The following is a 23,004-nucleotide window of genomic DNA, read 5'->3' on the forward strand; positions in this document are numbered from 1 at the left end:
CATTTCATCGCGTTAAACGCATATTTTTGATCCTAATTTCTATCTTATGTGAACATGAAGAAGAAAAAAGGAGGTGTCTGCTGAGTGTCGTTTTTTTTTGTTCATATCATTCCTTCGAATGTGTTGTGTCCAGTAACAAAACTGCTAGGTATGTTGTTAATGTACGTAAAAGGACGAAAAACTTTTTTGTTTTGGCGGGGGGAAAGAAAAACAGGCATCATCATAAGTTTCGTGATCATATTTCAAAAACGTAATCGATCGTCGCGATCATAATTTTTCATGGCGTTAAATATTGCGCGTCACAGCTTGTTAACCAATCCGCAAGAGACTTGTGAGCGTTTCTTCTTGGCAATAAGTATGCAATATATACCTACTCTTGTTGTCGATGAATATACTCTCTTTCGCGCTACCATCGATGGTGTTGTCTTTGGAGATGATTAACAAACGAAATATAGATGGAAACAGTGCGGTGTAGTTGGTTAGATGCGTTTAGAAATGTTTTAAGAATTTTTTATTTTAGAAGGAGTAGTCATAGAACAGCTCTAAAAACTGTTTCAAGTCTATTCAGCAATCAGTTAACTTTCTTAGAACTCTTCCAAGTATATTCAGCAATCAATTTACTTTTATAGAACAGCTCTAAGAACTCTTTCAAGTTCATTCAGCTATACTTAACTTTCATAATCTATTCAGTAATCAATTAACTTTCATAGAACAGGTCTATAAACTCTCCCAAGTCTATTCAGCAATCAGTTAACTTTCATAAAATAGCTATAAAAACTCTTTCAAGTCTATTCAGAAATCAATTAACTTTCATAGAACAGCTCTAGAAACTCTTCCGAGTCTATTCAGCAATCATATAACTTTCACTAAACAGCTCTACGAACTCTTTCAAGTCTATTCAGCAATCAGTTAGCTTTGATAGAACAGCTCTAAGAGCTCTTCCAAGTTCATTCAGAAAAAAGATAACTTTCATAGAATAGCTCTAGAAACTCTTCCAAGTCTATTCAGCAATCAATTTACTTTTATAGAACAGCTCTAAGAACTCTTTCAAGTTCATTCAGCTATCACTTAACTTTCATAATCTATTCAGTAATCAATTAACTTTCATAGAACAGGTCTATAAACTCTCCCAAGTCTATTCAGCAATCAGTTAACTTTCATAAAATAGCTATAAAAACTCTTTCAAGTCTATTTAGAAATCAATTAACTTTCATAGAATAGCTCTAGAAACTCTTCCGAGTCTATTCAGCAATCATATAACTTTCACAAAACAGCTCTACGAACTCTTTCAAGTCTATTCAGCAATCAGTTAGCTTTGATAGAACAGCTCTAGGAGCTCTTCCAAGTTCATTCAGAGCAAAGATAACTTTCATAGAATAGCTCTAGAAACTCTTCCAAGTCTATTCAGCAATCAGTTAATTTTCATAGAACAGCTTTAAAAACTCTTCCAAGTCTGTTCATCAATCAGTTAACTTTCATAAAACAGCTCTAGAAACTCTTTGAAGCCTATTCAGCAATAAGTTAACATTATTCAGCAATCAGTTGACTTTAATAGAACAGCTCTAAGATCTCTTTCAAGTCTATTCAGCAATCAACTAACTTTCATAATACAGCTTTAAAAACTCTTCCAAGTTTATTCAGCAATCAGTTAACTTTTATAGAACTGCTCTAGAAAATAGAACAGCTCAAAAAACTCTTCCAAGTCTATTCAGCAATAAGTTAACTTTCAAAAACTATTTCGTAAGAATTTGCAAACTATTGCTTTTAAACCATCCGTATGGTGTCAAGCACATTCTCAGCAACTTCACTTAAGAGTCCTTAATCAGTCCTTAATCAACAGACCCGCACTGTATTGATCAGTTTTAAAGAAGAAGTAAAAAAAAGAATCCTAAGATCGTTTTGTGCACAATTTTCGATCGAGAGAGCTCTTGTGGCAAGGCGTTGTTAATCGCGTTTACACGCTAAATTTGAGTTGGATGCTTGTGCGCGCGCTCGATCACTCTTTTCTCCATTCGCATTCGTAAACCAAAAAAAACCTCTAATCTACAACAACAAAATCAGACCAAAGTAAAAAGAAAAAAAAAAAAAAACTGTATCTTTCTTACCACCTCCAAGACGCGACCAAAATTCACAAACACTTAACTTTGGCGCGATATACTCGTACAAGATACATCACAGCACATTGTATCTTGACTCGTTGTACAACTTGTTTTTGCTTCATTTATGTCGAATTTTTTAAGTCTGAACGTTTCTCTCGATTTTAAGCGGTGTCCCCTTTCCCCCTCTGCTCTTTTTCTCATGGTTAAAAATCATATACGAGCAAAAAATTGTCCTTCTTTTCAAAAAGATATGACAGAAAACAAACAGGCCAAACAAACACAAAGCGCCTCTTTTTTTCTTTCTATGTTTTTTTTTTTTTATTTTTGCTGTATGATGCAGCTCATGTCGGTCGCTCTGCCCCAATATAGATACGATGCGTGATGATCGTCAAATTTTGGAATTTCTCAAGAGACGCCTCAAAACATTGGAACCACACAAAACTCGGTTCTTGATGATGGACCAGGACCACCTCGACCATACACAATGATTCTGTTGACATTTATTGTATAATGGTCCAAATCGGGGAATGTGTTGTATGCGGCGCGTTATAATAAAATAAACGCGTATCCTGGCACATTTATCACAAAACACGCGACGTGCGATGTCTTTTGTTTTTCGGGGTTTTTATCTTGACAACGAAAACGACGACCAACGACGACGATGCGAATGATGATGATGACGATCAATGCTGGGGCGCGATCGATTGGAATAAATCCATAAATACATGAGAAATCTGCCGGGAGACCGATCAACCTCATCCCGCACCATTCGATGATGATGAAAAGGGATGCCTACCTTTATACTCATAGTCTCTCTGGCCAAAACCAAAAAGGGCAACAATCATAATTTATTTATTAAATTATGCACATCACGGCGTGCTGGACAATTTCTTGAATTCGTCTGTCGTCGTCGTGAGACAGCAAAAAGGATGCTCAAACAACATAGCATCCAGCAGCAGCAGCCACCAAGGAGGTCCTTTCTGCCAAATTGTATAAACTATTGAAGGCATCTGTGATCAGGCGGCTTTTTGGACACTATCGACGACACATTTGGCCCCCAAAACGTTGAATATTTGATTAGGCAGTGAGTCCCTCTATATTTTTAATATGATTCCCCATGCGCATTCAGCAAAACCATCCAGCGCACAATATAGGCAACACAGCAGTCATAAATGCGCAGCCTGATTGTCTGCGAGGACTTCTCATGGGCATATATACTTCTGCTCGTAGTGGAAGAGAAAGAAAAACGGATTCTGCGAATACCGTGGAACACGGGAAACTGCGGCGAGGCGCACAGCAGTATGCATTTTTGCCAGGAGCAGCCACTGCGGCATCTTCGCGCGCAGCGCAGATCTTCTCTCTCTCCTGTGCGATAGCCATCGCTAGTCAATTTATCATCGTGATCATGGGGCGGCTGTTGCGCTGCGCTTGCGCGCAACCGCAAACGACAATGAACGTCACAAGTTGGGTGGTGATGGTGAAGTCTTCCTCCATGTTCAGTTACCAAAGAGTAGTTTTTATAGCTTTTTTTTATTTGGTTTGGGAGAGAGAAAAAAAATATGAGTGAATGCGCATCCTTCTGTTTCTGTCAGGGTTTTCAGTTTCTGTGAATGTGTTTTTTTATTTTTGTAGATATTCTCAAGCTCACCGCGCACCGCACACCAGAAACTGTCAGTTTTATTTCATTTTTAAGTATTTTTGTTCATTTTTAACTCTCGCTCACTCTCAAGGGATAGTAAGCTTCAGCAAGAGATGTGATGTTTCAAGACGACGACGAGACGAACAAATTAAATTGCACGAAAAAAGCTGTCAGACTAACATGACACATTTGAATTTATAATCGCGCGCGTCTCCCCAATGATGGACTATCAATTGGAGAAAAATATGACTTCTTGCTATAGTGACAGAAGTGACAGCGCAGAGAGCGAGCACTCTGTGAGTCTGGCGCGGCAGCGGTAGTGTAGCTGGATGTAGAATTTGTTGCAGTATTAATGAAGGAGGCCATTCATCTGCGAAAAGTCTACTCTGGCAGAGTTAATAAATGCATTGGCGGCTATTTGACTTCCCATGTTGGTGGAGATGGTGTCTATATGGTGTTTGGTGATGTGTCATAAGAATTTTTATAAAATATGTAAGTGTTGCATTCCTTGTTTGATGGTTTATGATGCTGAAATTTCTCTGTCCATTATTGGGAAAAATGATTGTTGGAAGGTCTTGGGGAGATGAGGCGGATAAGGGTGAGGAAGAGCTCAGAGAAGACCAATCACCTTGAGAAAGATCGCTCGACTTGTCACTTGTATAGGTAGACAAGTACTATAACGAAAGTTGTAGATTTTGCTGGAAAAAAATGTTTGAAAGTGGAAGTTTCCAGCAAAATGGCCATGCATCTAGATAAAAAAGGGGAAAAAATAGGTGTTAAAAATTATGGCCTAGGGCTTCTGACTTTTACTCTCTGTCACTCGGTAGTCTTCAAAACGTGCTTTCTCTTTAAGAGGCAGTACCACTTATCATTAAATTTAACTAAGATCTGTTTGATAATATTTTTGACAAAAAAAACTTTTTGTTCAAACGGTAATTCTTAAAGGAATTTAATGGTTTCTGAAATTAGTAACTAAGATTCATCATCTATTTTCTCGAAATTTCCCCAAAACGGAAAAAAAATTCATGTTTAAATGGGCCTTAGAAAGAGTGGAATAGAGAAATCAAGTTCGTACCTCAGCTCTTTTGTTTTTTTCTACGAACTGAATTTTACTTCTCCAATGTCTCATAATGTGATCTATGAAGAATATTTTAATGCTTATAGTACTCGTACTTTATGCGAAAGTCAGAAAGTATTACAATACAGCGTATTCTATAACTTCTTCAATCATACCATCCAAATGCTTTAAATTCTTCTTCTCAGGAAAATATTTTTTTTTCCCAATATCTCCTCTATTAACACCCATTAAACATCCAATAAACCTAATTAATAGCCAGTGCACTCATTAGTAACAGCAAAAAATATCAAAACAATTGACAATCCGGTAGTTGAGCACGTTTTCTTATGCAATTTTGTTTTTCCCTTGATACCAATGAAGTTACATACAATAAAAACAAAAAATATCCATAAAATTCCTCAATTAAAGAGTTTGAATCAGTAAAAAAAAAAACAAAACAAAAAAAAAACAACAAACTAACTAAAAATTTGCATCTCCTGACATTGTCGTGTTAATTGCAAACAATTACCCACCAACCGACTTATAACAACGACGTTTTTTTTTCTGCCTTTCGCTTCTAGTATAAACTTAACACACATTTGTCGATAAACAATAGAAAGAAACTCAACAACACTGCATTACTTATACCACCACATCAAGTAAGATCAAACGTTTTATGCCGATATACAATTTTTTATATAGCAAAAAAAAAAAAAAAAAAAAAAAACATTATTATTATTATTATTACCGGCTTGAAGCTATATCTAACGTTGGCTTCAGTAAAGCGCCTCTTATAAAATAATATGACAAGCTACTTGCACATGCGCATTATAACATTGACCATTATATGCCATAAAATGTACAAAAACCTCCATGCTGCTGCCATGCTGCTGCCATGCTGCATGCATATATGCATTGCTGCTGCTATTGACCATTGTTTAAAAAAGAAAATCAAAGTTTTTAAACTCGCTTAAATGTTAGCGTATTTATACGTGATCTACATAATTAATTAGTCTCTCTCTGGATGGTGGCACAATCACAAGGCGTCTTGTAACGGTTAAAACTAGAAAAAAAAAATTGCATTTTTCATCGTGTAAACCCAGCGAATGTCATTTCGAAAAATACTCGCTAATGTGTCAAACTTTTGTTAGATTTTTAACAAGAATTCTAAGCAAAAAAAAAAAAAAAAAAACAGCCAGCTGTGCCTTATGCTGATGATGGGTGTGATGTTTAAACATGCAAAGTCCCGTTTTTAACCCTCTTTTTCTTCTCCTGTTAAATAATTGTAGATGAAAGATTCGAGATAATACCAAAAACCTATACATATTATAATAATGATGCATGCATAAGCCATCTGGACTTTTTTTTTAGGGACACTTTTCTATAGATACTCTCTTCCTAGACTAGCGGTAAACGTCCATTTTTTTTTCTTGTTTGTTTTGTTTGTCAGAAAAACCATACAACATGATGACTGGCTGATGAGTGTCTACACCTAGAAGGGGTTGGTTAACCCCATTTTTTATGTTTCAAAAAAATCCTATAAATATGCAATGAATGTGCAAGGAAAAAGAAATCCTTAGAAGACCATAAATGAGGCCTTCGAGATGAAGACTCTTCGTCTGATACTTCTTCGATAGCTGTAAAATCTGTGTCATCTTGATAAAAAGAAATCATCTGAAGGATCCAGGACCTCATTAGTTAATGCTAGAAAAAAAAAAACAAGAACCACACAAAACTCATTAACTAATGCACAAAAGTGAATAAAGATTTTGTGATGGAGATATCTCCTATTTATACGCCATCTTTGTCCTCTCTCATTTTCCACCAAAAAAAAAAAAAAAAAAACAAAAACATAGCACTTAGAGAAGATGACACCTTTTTTTCAATTAGTCAAATGAAATTCCTCTTCAAAACTCTCGATTTTCTGCCTCCTCCAAGGATATCTAAACTAAATCTCCGCCATCTTTCCAACTCATTCATATTATCTCTGTGCTCGCTGGCGCTGTCGAAACAATTTCGCCTGACACTTCATCTTCTCTTTTGTATGTGTCAGGAGCAAAAGAAAAAAGAAAAAAGGATTGCTATATTCGGCGACAGCTATTCATGTCCTATTGAATTTCTAGCGACCAAATAGAAGAAAAGGATACAAAAAAGAGAAGGGGGATAGAAATTGAATTTGAAAAGACTACCCCTTTTTGTCGTGTGAGAGTGTTAACTGTTTGTTTGACTGACTGACTGACATGACAGGACACTAAGCATATTGTTGCAATCACATTCTCATACCCATTTAACCATGAAGGAGAGAGAGAATGGTATCTCACTTAAAGATCAATCCTTCCGCAATCGGATTATAGACGGCACCAAAAGGATTCTCTCTTCCTTTTTTTCATGATAAATATCTCGCGTTTTGGGAAAATGTGATTGGTACTTAAGGGTTTGAAATTTTTAAATTCAATTTAGAGAGTGAGGGAAATGAGAGAGAAAAATGAGATTAAAAGGGTCGAAAATCGCTTAACGAGTCTATTAGAGGTTTTTTTTTCCAGTCGATATGGATTAGTTGGCTTCTTCTTCTTTTTAATCTCACCTGCTTTTCTTTTTCCCCCTCGTCACTCTATCATATCATTTAAAAGGGGATAATCAATCATATTAAATGGGGAAATTACAAAAGTGAGTAAGGGAAGATGAAGAAGGAAATTTCTTTTCTTCGTTTACTGTCTGGGGGTGCAAGTCGAGAGAGTGTTGTCTGTGTTTTTGTTTGTATCCTGTTTTTTGTGTTGACCTTTTTTTTCCAGCAGAAGAATAACTTCAAATCACCTGCTTTTATATGGTGGCTGAGTTTTTAATCCTTGAATTAAAAAAAAAAAAAAAACGAAAACTGGACCTTGGCGCGGTTTTCTTCTGCTGTGTGTGGCGCGAGTCATCCTCTCGTTGTTCACAAACGACTTAATAATAATCGACATGCACCTGCCCCAGTTGTGTTTCTCAGACGTCTTTTTTCGTGTTGGTGGCGGACTTCCACCAATTTTCATTTCATTGCATATTTTTTTTTTCATAAAAAAAAAAAAATATGTATATTTATGCAAGTGAACGGTTTTAAAATGCACTTCAACCACGATATTGCAGTTTAATTGTTTATTTGTTTTAATTATATATTTCTTAAGTTTTATGCCCCCAAAGTCTCTCTCTCGAGACAGAAGCACATGTGGGTAACAACAACAACAAAAAATCAACTTCAAGTGAAGATAGTTTTGTAGTTGTGTTTTTTTTGATGGATGCCAGTTTAGTAGTAGCCAACGAACTACCTGATATCACGATATAGAGGGCGCCAAATATGATGTGCGGCTGAAAGTGAAAACTAGATCTTCTTATACGCGTGCGCGCTCCTTTTTTAAATTCAAAAAAAAATCTATGATAGGATAGAGAAGATATATAAGACAGACAGATAAATAGACATGATTATTATGACGGAACGAAAAAACGGGACAAGCCTGGATAAGACTTGACTTTATGATACATATACCAGAAGCTTGTGCAACACCTTATGTCAGTCGACGAGTATTTATGAATGTTGTCGTCATCATCGCGCAGAGCACCACACGAATATACTTTTAGCGAGATAGATGAATGAATGAAAATGAATAAAATGGATGGGCGGTTGTTGCATGACGAAGGTGTTACCTCTACGATATGATGCAAATATATTGTTTTTTTTTTTTTTTTTTGCTGCCACATACATAAACTATACCTATGTATGAATATTTACTATTTATGATTCACTGAACCGTCTATAAGTATTCTATAGTGCTTGTTTAAGGTAGAGTAAAAGGTATAAGTTTTGTGGCAAAGATTGCGTGGTTGGTCTATATTTTTTTGTTTCGTGTTTTTTTTTTGTTTCGTGTTTTTTTTTGAAGGTGCATCTAAAACCTTTTGCAAAGTTTTGTACCACACGAGATTAAATAGAGCATTTAATGTTACGAAAAATATTTCTTACACAAAGTCGGGCAGAATATGACTTGAAGGCATTGATACATTTTTCGTGGGAACTTTTTGTGTTAGGCAAGATTAGAACTGGGATTTTGACAAAGCAGCAACTTTTTTCTTAAATAATATTGCAAGATGATGGGCAACGTTGTCAAGCTTTTTAACAGGTTCCCAGAGACAGGTTCCCATTGAGGATTCGGGCCTAAACCAACAAGTTTCTCCAGCCAGGTCTATCGTTAGCAAGCTGCTTCCAGTTTCACACACCAAGGTGATTGAGGTCCTCTTTCCCTTGCGAGGTCTACCTCTACTGTGGTGTCCCTCTGGGTTAGAGTAGAAAACTTTGAGAGCCATCTAAGCCCTGCTCTTTAACTCTCTCGGCTTGGTTAGTGTCCTTGTACAATCCGTACAAATGGATGTCTCCTTTCATAAGGATCCGGCACGATGGTAAACAAAGCCGGTAGAGAAAACTTAACAACGCCCTATCACAGGAGTCACTATAAGGACCATTACTTTTTTTAATATCTACAACTCTGATCTTCCAGCGATCATGATGGGGTCAAAGTAACAACAATATCAAACCTGCCCTTTATGTCATATCATAAGCTCTAATTGGCTTTTAAATTACAGTCATCACCTTCTTAAGGCAGTCTAAGTACGGGATGTGTTTTTTTATCGATAATTTGTTACAAATACCATTCATCATAAGGCGTAAATTTCCTCTCGAATACGTGTTTGAATGTTAGTCGAAAAAAATCCAAGTAAATCAATTGTATTCCTCTCTCAAAGAGAAATTAAATCAATCTGACGGATGAATATATCCATATAATTTTCACAGAACATAATAACTTTACTCGTTCGCATTCGCGCAGGCAATACTTGAAGTTTGCAAGAACTCTGTGAGAAATTACATACACTTTCTGGACTTCCCATATTACAAGTAGTATGATGCCCCAAAGTCTGGTTTTTTTGTGTATCTCTATAGTTTCAGGGAAAAACACAAAAAAAGTGTGAAATATACTGACAGTCCACATCAAAAAAAGGATAGATTGATAGAGAAGTATACAACAAATCAATAAATAAAAAAAAAATAATATTCCTGCCAAATTAAATATTATCTCGAGATGATTGTTGAAATCGTCCGATATGATGGTGGTTGGATGGATTTACAACTGCTCTTGTGCAACTTTTGAATAGCTTCCATATATACACTTCTGCTGTTGCTGCAGTAAAATAATAATCTGTGGCAAAAGGTAAACGAACGGACAGACATCAGAGCGCGCAATCGTGAAACAACTACTATAACCATCGATCTTCCATCCGTTCGTCCGTCTTCATCGGTCGTCAGTCCATCGTCCATCGAATGACGACCAGTCTACCATAATATCTATAATCAGGTCCACGTACATATAATATTGGCAAAAAGCTGTTATTAGGATAATCAAATGGGAATTATCGTGCCAACTGATCGATCGTGGCAGATCACCGTCATCCGCGCGTCCGATCATCATCTGGGGTGGAAAGATGAAGATGGACAACACGGATCAATGGGGGATATGGCATTACTTTGAATCCATCCAGCAATATACCTACCTTTCATATTTTTGTGGTGTCTTCTATAGAATCACAAGGTGTGTTGCGACATTTTAAGTGTCTTATAGCTGCCGATGGATGACGAACGATCTCCATCTACTTCAGTTTCTTTACTTGACTTGACTTTACACACGCATTTGAGAGACTGCTTCTGATTCTGCAGCAGATTTTTAAGCTCCTCTATTATAATAAATCCCCTTGATCCTTGGGATGAATGTGCGCGGTATATTATATAAATCCGTGCATAAATCTCACTTGGTGTCCGGTAAATTATACGCTGCGTAAAAGCCTTTACCGGGTTTTGGGGCGATCTTGAATGAATCCTTTCTCTCTCTTTCTTTCAAAGAGTATAAACAATACAAAAACGGTAACAACACCAACAAAAACAACAACAACAATACGGAGAAATAAGTCTTAACGTGATTGTTTATGATACAAATTAAACAATTTATGACAATCGCCCTGCCAAACAGAAGCTTCCGGCTATATCTCCTTGTAGTCCGCGAAAAGTGTTTGAAATTATACACACGACGACAACAACGGAGAACAACGACGACGACGCAAAACGGGTTGCAACAGCAGCGATAGTTTCAACAGCAGCCAACATGCATCTGCATCTGAATTTTTCGTTTGGTTTTCTTGCTGGCTGCTGCAAAACAAAGTTGCGCACAGGTCTTTTTTGATGGTGTGTGCAACAACGAACTATTATCTGGTGTATTTGCCTCCTGGATAAAAAGTCCCACCACTTGCGAGCGTCGTCATCGTCGGTCGTCGTCTTCGAGTTCAATTCGAAGGATGACTGCTGCCGCCGCACTGCTGCTGCTGCTGCGGTGATGTATGATCTTATTCTTTGGCGTAATTTCAACTATTAAAAGAGCAAAAATATTTATTACAAAAAATTACACACCCTGTGGTGGTTTTATTTTTCCATATTGTATTATATATATTGATTATTCCTATTTCTTTTGTTCTTAACACAAAACAAAAAAAAAAAACGAGAGAAAATATTTGATTTCAATATCAAACTTTTTTATTTTTTTTTTTTAGCTTCACGAATGCCATCGTCACATACATCGCCTCAGGTATGCCGACCACACTTTCATCCGCCCTTAAGTTCGTGGCTAACCAGCGATCATAAATCATTTCCGCCTGGCAGTCCGTGGGGTAGTCCGTTTGCATGTCCACAGGATCCGCAGGATAAAATTGGCGGCCAAATACAAAGCCATCAAACGGGCCAGCATTCATTTCCATTCCCTCCAACACCGCCAAAGGACTCAACGCCCGATTCAGTACAAACAGGCCCATCCGAATATCAGGTAAGACTTTGTTTTTTGTTTATTAAAAAGCTTTTGATGTTTATGAAGTGAATTTTGCCAGAATTTTGTTGGTTAAAGTCAACGGTCTGTATCGGGTTCTATTTGTGATAGAAAAAGGTCCACTATGACTAAAAAGACTTTCGCTTAAATAACAAGTTATATAAGCATCAAAATATTCATCAGAGAATATTATCCGAGAGATTGCAGAGACAAAATGCAGTTCGATGAAAAAACAAAAGAGCTGAGGTGCGAACTTGATTTTTCTATTCCACTCTTTTTGGGGCACATTAAAACATGAATTCAATTTCTGTTTTGGGGAAGTTTCTAGTAGACAAATAATAAATTGTAGTTTCATATCTCAGAAACCGTTAGATTCCTCTAAGAGCTGTTAATCTTGATTTGATATGCTGTTCCAAGGAACAAAGCGGTTTTTAATCGAAATTGGATTCAGATCCCATTTTTAACCTTTTGTATGCTTGAAACAGCATCTTTGTTAAAACAAAGACCTACCAGATAGAGATATAATCCTGTTCTTGATTTTGAACGTCCTTGAACTGTGATGGAAAATCCTACTATTTTTTAACGAAAATTCTAGTTCTGGCAAAATTCACTCACAAAACACAAATCAATTTTTTAAATAAATCTCCATTTTAATATTTTTAATAATTTCTTTCTTATTCTCTTCCGCTTCGCAAAAACAAAAAAAAATATAACAACCTATAGGCTGCTGTGAACGCTTTCATGCATCAAGCACAAGCATCAACTACCTCACTTAACGATACAAGTTGCGCTTTGGATATTAAACCAACGATACCAAATGGTGTCGGTGGTGGCGGAGGTGGAGGTGGAGGAGGCGGTGGAGGTGGTGGCATCGGTGGAGTATCAAATCAAGTTCCTGCGCTCAAACAACGCGAAGGTACGAATGCGGGTAACAGTAATAACAGCAATAACAACAACAACAATACCACCAGCAATAATCACAATACGCATGGGGCTAGCAATAATAATAATAATAATAACAATAATAATAATAATAATCATTCAACAAGTAATAATAACAACAACAACAATAATAATTCAGCATTAAATGGTGGTGCAAGCAGTTTATTTGATAGTACACAAGCTGCATACGGGGTAGGTGCCGGTGCCGGTGTAGGTGGAGGCAGTGTTGGTTATGAACCTAGTTATGCTGCAGCATATCACCATCACCATCATCACCACTCACACCATCAGGCAGCAACGGCTGGAATGTTTCAAAATGCAGCCAGGCAAGCGGGTATGAGCAGCCAAGATGTTAAGCCACAAAGGACGAAGCCACGCACTAGTGCCGGTAAGACTAAATACATATGGTGTGGGTGAATTAATTATTTTTAAATCATATAGATATGGTTTTTTGGTTTTTTTGGTTATTTTTTATTCTTAAATTTAATTTTTAATTATTTTTGAAAAATATTTATTTATTATATATTTTTTCATTAATAGCATTATTTTCTTATTTTAAAATTTTTTCTTATATATCATTTTTTTTATTAATTTGTAAAAACAAAAGTCACGGTTATAGGATTAGAATACATCTTTGTTTTTGTGTGAAAACAAAAGAGCTGAGAAACGAACTTTAACTAAAGTAAATGGCCTAAATTCTTTACATTATGACGAATAATACCTTTTTTATAGAAAAACAAAAGAGTTGAGGCACAAGCCTAATATTTAAACTGTTTCGTATTTTGAAACTATTTCTATTTCTATTTTACGAGTGTCAACCATGTAATCAGAATTTTTCCAAAGTGTTTTTAAAGTAACAAAAGTTTTACTCCTATAATCATCGAGAGAAGCTTTATATCGCCTTTTGTATTACACTCTTGTGGCATTTTATAGTAACCAACAAAAAATCTCTTAAATAGCTACTTATTACTCAGTTATAGAAAGCTTATAGGAGCAATTTTAGATATGAACTGTTTTCTCTTCTGAGTTATTTTGAGTTAAAAATAGTTTTGACCGTTCCAGGACTCAAATCTAGACCAAAAACCTAGACGTTTCCCAAATACTAATAATTTTACTCCGGTAATCATCGAGAGAAGCTTCTTATCATCACTTTAAGCACTCTCTTTAGCTTTTTGTAGTACAGACAAAAGTTAGAAGGGCATAACCAATTCACTAATATTGAAATATTTAGAACACAATACACAAAATCTTCTGAGAACGTTGTTATAGAAAGCTTATAGGAGCACTTCTACACATTAATTATTTTGTCTTTTGATTTGTTTTGAATCTTAAGAATATCAACAATGTAATCAAACTTTTTTAAAAATTGTTTTGTCATTTTGGGACTTAAATCAATAGGAAAAACCTATGTACTTTGTTAAATGATTATAATTTTACTCCTATAATCATAAAGAGAAGCTTTTTATCATCAGTTTTAGCACTCACGTTAGTTTCTTGTAATACAAATAAGAGTTAAAAGGGCCTAATCGTATGTCTTACACTAAAGTTTATAGAAGCCACATACATTTCAAAATCTTCTCAAAATTTTGCTCCTATAAGCTTTCTATAACAAGGTTATAGAAATCTTATAGAAGCAATTTTTTAAATGAAAGAAATTGCTCAATAACTCAATTAAAGTATAGTCATTGGTTATAATATTATTACTAGTGTTAAATAATCTAACCGAAAATCATCAAAAAGATCAATGTGTTCGTGGTCTAGTGCGGAAAGAAGCTAGGGTCAAGTCTAGTAAGTTCTGTTAATACCTGAGAATTTGTTTGCATTCATCTTGAAATTTCAAAATAATTCAATTAGTTCACATGATTCTTGACACCCTTAAGCACGATTTACATTTCTGCAAAAAGGCACGCACCTTTTGTTCAGGTAAAACACGGGCGCACATTTCTCGTCTCGGAAATATATTTTTGCAATATTTTGTCTCTTCCCATACGGGCTTCATTAAATTCAGAATCTCAGTTTAAAAACACGTGAATTAGCATGAGAAAAATATGCCAACGCATGAAATCCTCCTCCCTCTTCTTCTCACTTAAGTTTTTTTTTTTGAATATAAACACACATTTTTTTTATAGAAATTAATGTATCTGCACAGAATTTTTTCTCAAAACAAAAAACCAATTCACCCACCCATCTCTCTGATGCATGCAACTACAACAATTCACATTATCCAGCTTCTTTCGTCTTGTAAGGAAGCTTTGCATAATCTTATCCAGAAAAAATCCACACCACCCGCATTTTATTTTTGCATCGTTCCTTTTTTTGAACCGAAAATAACAAACGATAACCGTAATAATGAACAGGAACCTCTTCAAAAAAGAATAAGGATGATGATTCTGGTAGAGCACACACAGGAGCACCAGCACAGGGAATTTCAGCACACACAAAAAAAAAAAATTAAAAAGTGAGCAAAACCAGGATGAGAAAATTTACTGACGCTTGCTGGGACATATATTTTCAGGTGACAGCGCCTTTTTGTCTTTACGACAACAACGACTACGACGACGATGAGGTTCTGTGTGTTTTTATTTTTTATAATTTTTTTTATTTCTCGAGAATCCTTCTTTACGATGACTCCTTTTTTTACCTTTGATTCTGACTCTCTCACTGAAAACAAGCGAGTAGTGGAGTCTTCACTCCTCACAATCAGCCAGCAGAATTTTTACAAGGTCTTCTTGTGACTCGCAGTTTGTGCTTATTTTCTGTGTGTCATTTTTTTTTTTTGCTTTTTTTTGTGTTTGTGGTGTATCTTTTGTGTCATCCTCTTGTGTATATTATACCCACAAGATATACACTCGACTCGAAAGAACATGTGTCCAATCGATGCAGTTAACCTTTATGGTTATTTTCATTGTATTTAGGCGCATCTCTCTTGCCTCCAAGACAAACTTGAAACACACAAACGGTGTATTATTTTTTTTTTTTCTTATGTTTTTTATATTTTTTTTAGAGTTATGATACGAGGGTATATTTTTCTATATACCGCGCCTGTATTTTTTTTTTTTTCTTCTTCTGTGGTTTTCTTATACAAAAGTCAGGTGCAACATTCAATTCAAAACCATTATCAAGGTGCAGATATTTAACATTCTTTGCATTCTTTTTTTTTGTTTTAGTTTTTTTTTCTATATATGAAAAAAAAATCTTATGTTGATTTATATTTATGGTTTAATTTTATTTAAGTGTTGAATTTGATTTTATTTTTATTGTTTTTCTTTTTTTTGTGGAATTTTCTTGTTATTTGTCATTTTGTTATATTTTTTTTTTTGGTTTGTATGATGTTTTTTTTTATGTTTTAAATTTACTCACATCATGTGTCTTTGTCTTGCTCACGCACACAGAATTTTATTGCTAAGCTTTTGTGTTAATTTCGGCTTCTGATATCTAAAATGATGAAAAAAAAAATAATAACACATATATAAAACTAATAATTGTGGTGTGTGCATGCACTTCTTTGATCTCTTTGCATTTTTTTTTTCTCGCAATTTTGTGAAGTTAAAAAAAATATTTATAAATCGGGTTAAAAAGCAACAAAAACAAAATACTAACAAATAGTTTCCACAACTATAAAAAAATTCATCAGGATAAATTTTATAAAATAAACAAAATTAACGATACCAAACAAAAAAATGTAAAGGACTAAACGAAAGAGTTTGTGCGCAAACTTGTTACAAACTTTTTAGAGGTCATAAGCATTGATGATGTTTTCTGTCAGACCTTTTGTCATCAGCTTTTCGCTTATGGATACAAAAAAAAAAAAAACAGATTGATTGTTTCTTTAAAGCATTTTGTTTTATGTTAGGACCTCAAAAATTAAATTCGGGTCAAACAAATATAAATTTGAAACTTTAGCTCTCTTAGAAAATGCACAGTAAAAATGTGTACTCAAAAGTAAAGGCTAACCATTTTCTCACTTTTAAGACCTCCATGACCAACAATGTAAGCTCAAAGTTTGAATAGGGCCATTATAACTTAATTTTTAATATCTCACAAAAATACTTCCACAATTCCATGACATTTTTGTAAAGATTATTAACTTTTGTTTCAAAAAAATTCGTCTTTCGTTGTTGTCAAAAGGTCTCAAATTATTTGCAACTTTTTCATGTTGAAATATTCAAAAACCCATCCAACACAGTGTTTTCATCTTCAATAATGAAAAGTAGCACAAGTTTTACTAAATTTAAATTAAATAACAAATTTCTGTTCCAAAAATGTTTGTAGAGGTTGTAAGCTTTGATGATATTTTCTCTTAGATTTTTTTTCATCAATTTTTAAGGATTAAAAAAAAAGGATTGATTATATCTTGAAACTATTTTATTTTATAATATGACCTTAGAGATTAAATTCGATTATTCTAGCCTTTAGACCTCAATTATAACTATTCAAGAGCTAAGACTTAGTTGAAACAATGATATATGTCTTAATTTTGAGACCTCCTTTATGATCTGGCAGTCTAAGGTTAATGTCAGAGTGTGAATAAATCTATTATCTTTTTTAAAAGGGTTTTAACATTTTTTTTCAGTTAGAGGTCTTAAATCGTAAGTTTTTTTTTCTAAATTATAAGACCTCCATATTTAAATGTAAGCAACTTCAACAGAAAGTGTGAATTGAATTGCTTAAAATAACCATTAATATTTATCATTGTATGTAGATTATATAATAATAACTTCATTAAAATTTTTGTAGAGGTCAACTTCTATTTTTCTAGGGTCCCAAATTTGTTATCAAATTTCTTACCAAATTTTCTTATGTAAAAAATAGTTTTCACATTAATCTTATCTTCATTTCGGAGGCATGAAGTATTTATATAATTCTTTTATTTTTTGGATTAAAAGACCTTAATATTAAATGCTTGAAAAGTTCAATTTACCCAGTCTGGGTTCTATCCAACATACTTAAAAAAGTGAAGTTACTCCTAAAATCCATTTTTAGACCTCTTTTAACTTCTATATTACTTTAAAAAAAATTTTCTCACGACTTTAATAGTCGTTTTAAAAATAACCATATTTTTTACTACAGAAAAAATGATCAGACAAATTTCTCCTTAATCCATATTTTTATTATTCTCACTTATATTAATAACAAATCAAACCTTCCCATGTTCTTTTTCTAAAAAAAAAAAAACATGTCCAAAGGGCCATAATATTTACACTTTCCCAAAACATAAAAATAAACATTCTAGGCAAAAAGGTTATAGGTAATAATAATTACTCACTGTATAGCCCTTCTATAAAAATCTTGTCCTCCTGTTACACACATAAATCTTTCCAGCCTCTGAATGTTATACACCCTCCCTGTTAAAAGTCGAGACAATTTTCCTTGAATCTGTCTACTCTCCATCGACACACACAAATCCACTCACTCCTGGTTTCTTATTTCCAATTACAGTTATATTTCGTAATAATTGTAAAACCAAAAAATGTCAACTATGATACACTGCCCACAACACTATACAACATATAACAGTCTCAGTCATTTTCTCTTGAATAAAAAGTCGTAAAAAAAAATAAAAAAAAAAAATAAAACTAAAGGAGGAGACAGTAGAAAAGGTCACACACAATAGCAATTCTTATTATTACATTTTATTTATTTTGTTTTGGTTTTTTTGTTTAAAGGCAACATCATTAACTTACTGATTTATTAGCGGTCACCTGGGTAACCAACAGGTAAAACCAACTAAAAACAAAAAAAAATTCCTTATAGCTGTCTGATGGCTTCCCTTTTACCAAAGTTACAGCATCCACACAAGACTACTACTTAAACAAGAACAATAACAACAATACAAAAAACAAACAAGAGACAATAAAAATGAAATTAAAAGGAAAAATCAAAATTTTGAAATCTACCGTTTTTACCTGTTTTATTTGTGTATGTGTGGATATGATTTTTTCTTAACGACTACCAACGACGACGACCAACGATATGATGATGATTTCAAGCCTCTTGTCTGGGCCAGGGTCTGTCGTCTATCTATAAGGAAAACCATAAGAAGGCAAATCATTTTCCACGGCCGAGACCAGAGAGCCATTAACCACGACCGCGTTCCATGAGACATTTCAACAAGATTTCAAATTTATATGTCGTCCGCGTGTCGTGTTGTCACACACAGTGTTGTTGTGTCGCACGGTGCCGTGGTGCAGCATGGTATTCTTGTTTTTATATATATTCTATATCAAACTATAAGCACACCCAGCATCTCTTTCTGCATCTGCATCTTCACAAGAAATTAAAAAAAAAAAAAAAAATAAGTAGAAGCTCCAAGAGAGATTCCCAAAAAAACAAGAAAGAAAAAAAAACTCAATAGCCAGTGGTCATCTTCGTTATTATTATTTTACCGGAATTCCTCGAACTTAAGACATTTTTAGGCTTGCCAGCTTAGTTCAATAAAGAAAACAGTCTTAAATAAAGAAAAGAAGGCCAAAAACTGTTCAAAAATAACCATTTTACACTGTTTTAAAGAAAAAATAATTTTAAACGAAAGAGCTGATGTTCGAACTTGATTTTAAGTTTTATTGATTTTTAAATAGATTTGATGCAGTTAATTGATCCTATAAAGTTACACTATTTATAAGCTTGTATTTCTTTAAGTTTTGCACAACTGGAATTTTTAATAAGACCAAAGTTGTTGAAATATTTCCTTGATTTGTAAGGAAACTTCCCATTTTTCCCAATTTTTGTCTGCTTAAACTGGTACAAGATACTGGTTTAGCTTTTTTCTCATAAAAATTATTTTCTTGAAGTTGGTAACCATGTGCTCCCCATTTAAAACCGCATCTGCTGATGTTGCGTGTTTTTATGTCCGTCTTATATCTGGCCAGTGTGTTGTTTGGGGACTGATCCCGATCCTCATCTAATCTTCGATACTCTCTTGTTGGGTTGTCTTATCTTGTTTTTATTTGACTTGTAAATTAATAAAAATTTAATTTATTTAACTGCTACCGAACCGAAAGCAATAAAACATAAAATATCGAGAATTATGGTTTTTAAAAGATGCCAAGACATTGTCCCTTTTTTTTATATATATTTTTGTTGGTTTTTAATAAAATTATTTAATTGGTGGCGTTTATGCTGGCGACAGACATTAATATGCGCGACTAGCGAGAAATCGACTCGACATCAGTTAATTAGTTGTTAAAAAAACAATAAAACAAAAAAAAAAAAAAATATGCAAAACACTATAAAAAAAAAAATCAGCAAAAACCCACACCCCATCAGGAACAGACATACACATGTGACCACAACCACACGACAGACGACCGACGACCGTCGACCAAACGATAAGAATGTGATGTGTGCGATTAAACAACTTGTAATTGAAATCGTTTGACATTCCACTGAGTAACTGTGTCTATTATTATTTTTTTTTTTTTATATTCCAACAACAAACAAAAATGAGGAACTAACTACTCAATGATTAAGTCGGTGAATAATTAGTTAACAAAAAAAAAAATAACTATCATTATTCTATTCCTATGTATATAAAACAACCACCATCATTTATAAGCTTTGAGCTACGAGCTGTTTATGACAATCCTTAAAATTCCTGGTGGTAAAAAAAAAATATTTGTTTATCTTTTACACTACATCGTTGTCGCACGTATTTAAGATTTATTTGGTCGTCATAGTCTTCTTCTTTTTCATATGTCTTAGCTAGGTATGGGCATATACAAAAAAAAAACTGACATTCAGAACCAGGTTAAAAAAAAAAAATAATAATAAAAAAATAGAATGCTCAGGTTGGGATTTCCACGAAATTGAAATCACTAAAAACGAATGAGGAAGAAGAAACCTCCTCACGGTAGGGGTTCGACTTAAATAAAGGACATCGTGTCTGAATTGTGTCATAACACTACATAGCACACACAGTAAAAGACATACAAACAAATAAACAGACAGAACAAAAAAAAAAAAAAAATGTCAAAAATAAAAAAAATAAAAAAACAGAAAATGTTTAATGACATTTGGTCAGGGAAGACACCATGGACGGAAGCCATCCATAATGAACACAAAACTTAATACAAAAAACAACTACCTACTACTTCTATATAAAGCTGCTGTTGCATGCATGTCCTTGTGGACAGATCAATAAAAAAAAGTAAACGCTCTCTGTGACAGTTTTTTTTTTTTTTTTGAAAAAAAAAATATTTTTATATATGAAGCTTATCCCCCTTTTATACTACAGACCAACAATCCAGAAGAAAGCTAAAACTCATCGCGAGTTATTAATGGTTGTGACAAAAAGGATATGTCAAAATACACTTCATCGAAGAGAGATAGAATATTTTTTTTTTTTGGGTTGGAAACTTGAATATATTTTTTTTTAAGTGTCAAGCCGTCAAAGTTGAATGTTTTCAAGTCCGTATGACATTTCATTTTGTCTCAATATTTTTTTGTTTTTCATAAAATCTACTAAAAGTGTCAGCAATGCCATAAACTGGTGTCAAGCCTTTAAATAAGCAGTCGAATACTGCATCCGTTGCAAAATAAGAAAAGCTTGGGGCTTTAAAGGCATCACTGTTTTTATATTTTTTGTTTCAATTATTATTGATCGATATTAGTTTGTAAGCAATACCTGAAAAATTATGAAGATTTGCACTGTTCGCAAATAGTCAAGGCGAAGCTGACATAATTTTTAGCAACTGCGAACATTTTTCGCAAATCACTGGTAACATCTTGCAAGCATTTGCAAATGCATGAAAAACTGTTGCGAGCATTTTTGCGAGTACACTTCATATGTGAATATAAAATTGTGACTTTTTGAGAGTTCGCAGGAATGTTTAAAAGGTTTCACAAAGCTTATGATCGTTTTTGTGATACTTCGTTTGCGAAAGTATTAATCTCAAACACATTGACTTTCTTTGGAATATCGCAAATCATCTTAAAGAGTCTACTTATTCTCTAATTTGCACGTGAAAACGTTTACCATATGGTTTCGCAAAGCAAAAGAACTATTCGCATTCAAAATGTCGCAAATTTTAAGACTAAAATGCGTTGCAGATGAAGTAAGTTCCTCGCAAGTACATTGCAAATCGGATAGGTTTGCGATACTAGGTTTTGTGCGCAGTCCGTTTGCGAATTCATTTATTAGAATTAGGTAAAAATTCGCAAATCTTCGGTCGCATGTGTGTTGCACGGTTTCGCAAGCCAAAAGATTACTTGTGAGTAGTTTGCAAAATTAAGCATTCAGTATTTAGCTTCACAAAAAAACTGATAATTGTCTTAACTTGTGTTCTTAAAAGTTTGCGAAGACCTACAAAATACAAGGAATGGTATGGTGCCGTGAAATAACGCCGAGCGAAATAACGCCGAATTCCAAAATTCGGCGTTATTTCACTTTCAAAAGCGAAATAAGGCCGAAATTCAACATTCGGCCTTATTTCACAATGACAAAGTTAAATAACGCCGATTCGGCATTATTTCACTTTTTCAGTGAGGCAAATTCTGCTAAGTGGAGCTTAGGAAAAATTGCAATGTAACCACCTGTAGTCAGTTTGGTATTGAAATGCCATATTCTTGGCATAGGGACATAAGGCCCATGGACATAACAGCCACTTTATATTTGTGGACTTAAGTCCCAATTGAGTGAGACATAAGTTCCAAATTAATTGTCAAACTCAGGTTGGACATAAGACCCACAAATAAAAGATGGACGTTATGTCTCACTTACAAAGAAATCACAAATTATAAAATTATTTCCCAACTGGATTTGGGATAGTTACAAAATTCAATTTTGCACTTATGCCCCACCCTATTGGCACATACGCCTATCCAATAGTGTATCCAAAGCAGGACAGCATGTCCCCAGCCTCCAAACATACTTCACTGTTTATACGCCTAAGTCCTGGGTATTATTATTGTTTTTATGTGTATACCAAACAACAAAGATATGTTTGTGTTATAACTTAGCAAACGCGAAGCGGAAAAAAATTTGCTTACATGAGAATCTATTTAATTTTCGGAACCCAAACGCGAAGCGGAAAAAAATTTTGCCCACGGGAGAATCAATTTTGAGGTGTGAAAATAAAAATTCGCGCGAATTTTTATTTTCACACCTCAAAATTGATTCTCCCGTGGGCAAAATTTTTTTCCGCTTCGCGTTTGGGTTCCGAAAATTAAATAGATTCTCATGTAAGCAAATTTTTTTCCGCTTTGCCTTCCACCGATTAAAACAGGTGGGATTTATTCGTTTCTTTTCTTTGTATTGTGATGACCGCCCTATTTGCGAGATAATTTTCCAAATGACCCGCGCTTATCATGCGAGGTTGGTTGTATTCAAACTTTCTTTTTCATTTAAAGAATCTGAAACAAAACGCGAATAAAATAGAACAA

General features: G+C 34.3%; 1 protein-coding gene across 2 annotated transcripts in view; it reads left to right on the forward strand.

The window, feature by feature from the left end:
- LOC129913636 (GATA-binding factor C) overlaps positions 1-23,004 on the forward strand; it is a 79,122-nt gene that overhangs the window by 22,795 nt on the left and 33,323 nt on the right. For both annotated transcript variants that reach the window (XM_055992403.1, XM_055992402.1), the window contains exons 2-3: positions 11,414-11,682; positions 12,406-13,012. In XM_055992403.1, the coding sequence (XP_055848378.1) occupies positions 11,414-11,682; positions 12,406-13,012 (876 nt within the window). The remainder of the gene's footprint in view (positions 1-11,413; positions 11,683-12,405; positions 13,013-23,004) is intronic.

This window comes from Episyrphus balteatus, chromosome 3, assembly GCF_945859705.1.
Source record: "Episyrphus balteatus chromosome 3, idEpiBalt1.1, whole genome shotgun sequence".
Taxonomy (NCBI): Eukaryota; Metazoa; Arthropoda; class Insecta; order Diptera; family Syrphidae; genus Episyrphus; species Episyrphus balteatus.